We start from the raw sequence: 6,387 nt of genomic DNA, 5'->3' as shown, positions 1-6,387 counted from the left end.
CGCCTATTGCTAAGGATAAAACGAGGTCACGGCAGCTCCTTTGGAGTCCAACGTTTAACGGAGGGTCTATAAATTAAGAAAGGAAGGCAAACGGGGAATGGGCACCGCACGGGTGGATGCGGCCGGAGCCGAAGGGGCGGCTCGGAGGGAAGAGTGTGCGGCCGGGGCTGTGCGGGGCTGTGCGGGTGGGGCTGCGGGGAGCAGCGGGGAGCAGCGGCCCTCGAAGGCAGCCCCGATCCGGTCGTTGTGCCGGTCCTCAGGAGGACACGGAGCTGGGGGAGGCCTCAGGTGAGGTGCAGTTGGATTGATCCGAGGCTTCGCTCGCTTCCTTCGCGGACCTGGAGGCAGCAGGAGGGGCGAGACCTTCCTTTTCCCTCTTCTTCTGTTTCATCCGCCTGTTCTGGAACCAGATTTTGACTTGGGTTTCGTTGAGCTCCAACGTAGCGGCGATCTCCACCCTCCGGGCCCTGGTGAGGTACTTGTTAAAGTGAAATTCTTTCTCCAGCTCCGTCAGCTGTTTGGTGGTGAAGTTGGTGCGAATGGTGTTGGGTTGGCCCAGCAGCCCATATTCCGACACTTTGGCTGTAAGGAACAAAAAACGACAGGGTAGAAGCAACAGAAGGATGTCCCAATATGGGCCTGGGGGTCCAGGAGCTGCTTGATTGAAGGGGCATCCCCTGTGCTATGTGTTCGGCCCCCCACCTCTTGCAGCTTCTGACCCATCCCTGGTTTTCCAGGGATGTAACCCGGAGGGAAATGCTGCTGGGATTTGCAGAGCTGCTCCTTTCTCTTGCAAACGGTCATCCCAGCTCCTTGCAAAGTGCCATGAAACTTGAACGTGCGTGGGAAGGAGTGGAAGGGGAGGGGGGGTGATGGTGGGGGAGAGGAGGGAAGTTCCGGATTTAAGGAAGGTTTTAGACAAGGATGTTGAACAGTGAGGGAGGTGGAAGCCACCTCTGTGGAGGAAGCAGGAAACTGGGAGTGTTTCCTATTCCGAGCCGGACTTAAACTGCATTGGGCCTGAGGGCAAGTGAGCTCATGAACCCTCTGCCAGGTGTGCCTGAAAAATCGCGAGCTGTTTTTTTCTATAGAGCTTGAAAATAAGAATAAAAACGCATTTTCCTCAAGCAAAGGAGCCCAATGACCTCGAGCAGAAACCCCGGGGAGGACAACATTTCGTAGCTGCAGAACGTCCTGCCCTCCCCCCCCCCTCCCCTCGTACTTCTCAGCCCGGATGGGAACCCCCCCGCCGAGCCTTGCGCTCCCCAAACTCACCTGTCTTGGGGGGGTTCCTCTTCACTTTCATCCAATCGAAGGTCCGCGCAGCGCTGGCATTGGGGCACGGCTCGGAGGGGCACGCGGGGTCTTTGTCCTCATTTAGGGAAGACGAGAGGTTGCCGTAAACCCCAGCCAAGTAACCGGGTTGCTCCTGCCCGTAAATGTGCTGTTGCTGCTGGTACTGCCCTACGGCACCGCAATAAGCCTCTGGCAAGGAGCCGAGGTGGGGTCCGGTGCTCGAGGAGTAACCGGCAGCCTGGAAGTACAAGCCGTCCGCGTCCTGCTGGCCGAGGTAAAGCTGGTGATGCCCGTAGCCGGGGCTGCAGTTTTGGGTTGGGTAGCCGGAGCTCGGGGCAGCGGCAGCGAAGGGCACGGAGCGCCCGGAGGCGGAGGGGAAAAAGCCGGGGCTCTGCGGGGGGAGGTGAGCGGCCGAACCCGCGCTGCCCCCAGCACCGAAGCGCCCTTCTCCATGAAAAGTGTCACTGGAGGGGCTACCTGAGCAAGAGGGGAAGGAAGGGGAGCTTTGCTCTAAATGGTGGTAGGCGCCCGTCCCACGGTTACAAATTGCATACTCTAAGAAGGAGTTCATCCTAGTATTGTCCATCTGCCACTGATGGAGGAGGGTCAGCCTGTTTTGGGGGGGATTCCGCCTGCCCTACAACCTTTAGATAGTATGTCAAAGCTGTAAAACTTCCTTCCATGCATCGCTGGCCCTCGAACCCCGGAGCCTTCGGCGGGGCCGGGGTGGGGGCGGGGGGCCACGTGGTCCGCCCCCAACCCAATGAGCGAGGGGCTCCTGAAGTTTGTCACATCTCTGAGCTCATCCATCAAGGAGATGACATTTACATGACAAAGGGGTTTCAATCAAACCCTGCCCATCCATCTGATAACAACACGAATACGTCAAAATCTTTCCTCAAAGACTTTAAAAGAGAGGAGGGAGGTGGGGTGCGGGGAGATGATGGGGAAAAGGGGATCGGGGGGAAGAATTAGAATGATCTACGACTGTTTTAAGTGCTAAAAAGGCTCCCTAGCGATGAGGTTAGCCAACTTCACCAGAATTTCCCCTTCCTCAACTTAAAAAAGATCTTAGTTTCACCTGAAAGGAAGACAAGGGGAAAAAAAGAGGTAGGGAGGTCTGACTGCTTCCTCCCTCCACAACCCCGATGACAAAAGGATGCTCTTTTCTTCACTGCGAAACTTTCCCTTGAAAAGTGGCTTGAACTTATTTGGAACTTTCTGGGCTAAAAGTTCCTTTGACAAATTCGCTCTACGTGCTTTAATTTCGTCATCCCGGCTTTGTCTGTAGGGCCAGTGTGGGTTAAAAGCAACGTAATTAAATCTGTATTCTAATGAGGCGATGAAATAAAGTTAGGAAGACAGAACGTCTTTTGTTGGAGGAGCACCATGCCCGGCTTAGCAATCGGAGCAGAGGAACTAAAAATCACGTGTGTCTCTTTACTAACCCCACAATTCTTTCTATCCATCCTTTCTCCCATGTACCGACCTGCCCGCATCCACTTCCGAGCACACGAGATGTTTTTAAGGGCTGTAACCGATAGGTTCATGGGCTGCAACCTCAAGCTCTGCTTTCTTCCATCGAATCTGCTTTGACCTTTTCCCTGAGTCTGTTGTGAGCCTGAAGCTTTCCTTTAGCAGAGCCCATCTGATGAGTAGGTGGAAAGGCATTGACTTCAGGCCGGCCACTCCACTGCTCAGAGAATGGAAACATAGGTAGGCAACATTTATTTACTTGTTAGCAGAGGGAAGACAAGAGCACCCAACAATATGACGCCCACAGTCATTTGTTACTTGTCAGGATATTTACTGGTTATTCAGCCTCTAAGAAGAGCCAGGAAGGCCCTTTTTTTTTCTTTTTTTTCCCTCTCCCTCCTTAAATCGGGCCAAAAGTTCACTTTGAAAGGCATAAAACACGTTCTTTAATGCAGAGCTTTGGTGTGGCTGATGCAACCCGTTGGGATGGCATTTGTTAAGCAACTGCAACTGCATCAGCCCTCCTCCCATCTTCAAACGTCCCCGAGAGAAAAAGTGAGCTTTGCCCAACTGCATCTCTCGTGCTCCAATAAAAAGAAGAAGAAGAAACTATTTCCACCGCTGTGCTTCTGTTTATTCATGTATTCTGCAGACTTTGCTGATGCTGAGCCATTCAGGAAGAAAATAGTTGAAGTTACAAACGTTCTCTCAAACTGGATGCATTTTTCTTTCGTAAAACGAGAGGAAGTGCAGAAAGTGATCTTGAAGATTCAAAGCGACTATGATGTAATTTCCCTTGTAAGAGAATTCGGTTTCCAGTTTGACTCCAGGAGTGCTTTCTATATTATGCTGTGTTCGCGCTTAAGTTGAATGCATTCTATTTAAACGATGCTCACAACGATGATTTATGGCTGTGAAATGAAAAAAGGAGAACGATAGTTGTTTATTTCATCCTTGAAAGCCATTGTTTCGTATTGTTTGATCACTTTGCATCACGGTCTCACTCTGCTGATAAAGTACAGGGAGATGCTCGATGTTATCACAATACAGCCGTCCCCTGGAGCTTCAAGATGAGCTCCAAGAGAGCTCACTGCTGTGGCCTCATGGAGGAAAAAGTTGTGCTATAAGAATCCTCTCAACGAAAACTAAGCCGGAGTTCAGTCCTGAAGCAGTTCTTTCTGAGGATGGGAAAATCCCAAAGGATGGGATCGAAATTATAGCCATGAAATACAGCAAACCATCCGAGCCGAATAGGGGTGAAATGTGGTCCTCGGACTCCCGAGAGCCACTCCGGATCCTGGCACAGCCCTACAGGGGCTCTGCTCCCCTAAAGTAACCCGGGCTTCCCCAAAACGCACGGCCTGCGGATGCTGTGAACGCACAAATGCACCGGGAATCACTTGTCCAAGTTTTCCTCTTAGCTCTTCAGCCCTGGGACTGACAGCAAATCACCGTCATTATTATTAGCGGGTTTAATTCCCCTTATAAAGAAGGTGTGAGACCGTTTGGCTCTCAGCACCATCCCTTCATAAAGCGCAGGTGAAAGAAATACCCGATTTTCGGCAGCAATCCATCGCATGGCGAACTTAATGCCGTCATTTGTTCCATTAAAACGCCCTTTATTGAGAGCTGAGAGAGGGGAGGTGGTCAAAACATCCAAGTGGAAATTCTCAGATTGCCAGAGCTCTGCCTCTTATCCCCCGAAATGAATTAATTAGCCGTTCATTACTGCTTCGTTTTCATTCGTGTGGAGGAAGAGAGAAAGGCACCATCCGGGTGGTGCTGCTGTCTTTCCATCAGAAGGATTGAAACAGAACTTCTCGAGCTGGATGAGGACAGAGGGCAAGTGGGAAGGATTCAGCTCGTTGATTCCTGGGAAAAGAAACCGTCTTGTCCAGAATAGTGTTCGACTGGTTGATGGGAGAGCGAGGAAATCCCTTCTTTGGCAGCCGCTTGGCTCCATGCAGGTGCCTTGCAGATGTCCTCAGCCCACAGCCCGCAATTCTGTGCGGGACTGAAGGCCTTCAGGATCTTTTGCTGCAAACCCCGGCCTTTATTTGAGAAGCAGAAAAGGAACGAGAGCAATCAGCAGCAGAACAGTGCGGGTTTTTCCCCGGATGGTGGCAGAGGACTTCTCATGCACGGGGTGTTGGTTGGCGCATCCCTGGACAGCTTCCTGCCCCAGGTGTGAGGACAGCCGGCTCTCAGTGCTAGCAAGGATGTGGGTTCCGACCTCCTGGAGAAAACCTCGCCTTTTTGTTCCGACAAAATGAAGACTTCATCTTAAAGGGAAGCTTTTCTTGTGAGTGCTGCCTTTTAGCGGCATGGAATGAACCCACGGAGCTCGAGGCTGCAGCGCTCTGGGGGGGCTTTCGCTCTTTCTTATGAAATACTTGGCTTGCTTTGAGCTTGACACGAAGGATAAGGACCTCCTGAAGGCGCCTATGTCTTCTTTTTTTCCTTGTGATACAGACTGTGTGTGCAAGCTGGGGGAAGTTCTGTGCAGGCAATACAAGTTAAGAGCTTGAAAATGCTCCACAGTGTTTCAGAGTCTTCAGATGCTTTGCTTTCGAGTTCAATATAAATACAGTTCTTTGCGAAGAAAGTTTGTGTCTTGCATAAGAAATGCCCCTGGTGGCTCCTGGCCCTGTGATTTATAAGTGTGTGTTCGTCCCTGGCTTCGTTATCGCCAAAAAAAAAAGACCCACATCTTCCAAATGACGCATAGATTGCAATCTGAAAACGGAGGGGGGGAGGGGGGAAAACGCCAACAAGGAAAACTGGCTTCAAAGTTTGGGAGATCGAAGAAACGCTGAAGGAATCATTGGGATGAACTACAGGCACGGGGCTATCTGTGAGCTGAAGGATGAACGTGGGACAATTAAGATAAGAGAGCAGTTCTTATCTGTCTCGCCCAGGAGGGAGCAGCACCGGGGCAGGAGCCCACGTAGCCTGGGGGGAGAGGGAGGGGATACGGGGGGTGTTGTTTTGTGTTCTCGCTCTCCTGAAACGCCTATTTCTCTATTTCTCCTTCTGAGTGTGGCACAACCCCATCGAATCCCACCTCAACCTACTCCAAAAGATCAAATTCCTCCTCTTTGGGCTTAGGGAACCGGTCTTGAGAGTCGCATCGGCCATGTGGGCCCCGGGGCAGAGGTGTGCGTGTTTAAATGCATCCGCCCGGCTAATGAGCTTCATTTCAGCCTTCAAGCACGGTGACAGCGAAGAGAAGAGGGCTGTACCCGCTGTCCCTACGTAGAACCGTGCTGGCTGCCGAACCCTTTAAGCTCCACTTAAATCTGTGCGATTTCTCAGCACTGCAGAATCTCGACGTGGAGCATCTCCTCCTGAACCCTTCCTTTAAAAACTGACCTGGTTTTATTCACATCTTCACCAACACTGCAGTATTTGTCGGGCAGCGTTATTAATATCATCCAGCATCATTTTAAACAACGCTCCCCTAGCCTTGAGACCTGGATTGACCACAGCGTTTCCTAAAGCAGTTTTCTCTGGATCCAACGTTCACTTTCTCTATCGTGGTACATAGAGAGGTGGGGAAATAGCAGGTAAAGCTGTGATGGAGGCAAGATTGCCAAGACGATGAGAAATTCCTCT

At 51.3% G+C, this 6,387-nt stretch overlaps 1 protein-coding gene across 1 annotated transcript; it reads right to left on the bottom strand.

Moving 5' to 3' along the window:
• Positions 1–256: 256 nt before the first annotated feature.
• On the bottom strand, positions 257–1,882 carry HOXB1 (homeobox B1). Its single transcript, XM_042839605.1, has 2 exons — positions 1,276–1,882; positions 257–582 (listed from the first exon to the last, which is right to left on the bottom strand). Exons 1-2 carry the CDS (start codon positions 1,880–1,882, stop codon positions 257–259), a joined length of 933 nt encoding a protein of 310 aa, XP_042695539.1.
• Positions 1,883–6,387: the final 4,505 nt, after the last annotated feature.

Source organism: Centrocercus urophasianus, unplaced genomic scaffold (genome assembly GCF_019232065.1).
Source record: "Centrocercus urophasianus isolate 14NV4802_14NV808 unplaced genomic scaffold, USGS_Curo_1.0 seq_996, whole genome shotgun sequence".
Taxonomy (NCBI): domain Eukaryota; kingdom Metazoa; phylum Chordata; class Aves; order Galliformes; family Phasianidae; genus Centrocercus; species Centrocercus urophasianus.
This window is presented reverse-complemented; position numbering and strand designations above follow the sequence as displayed.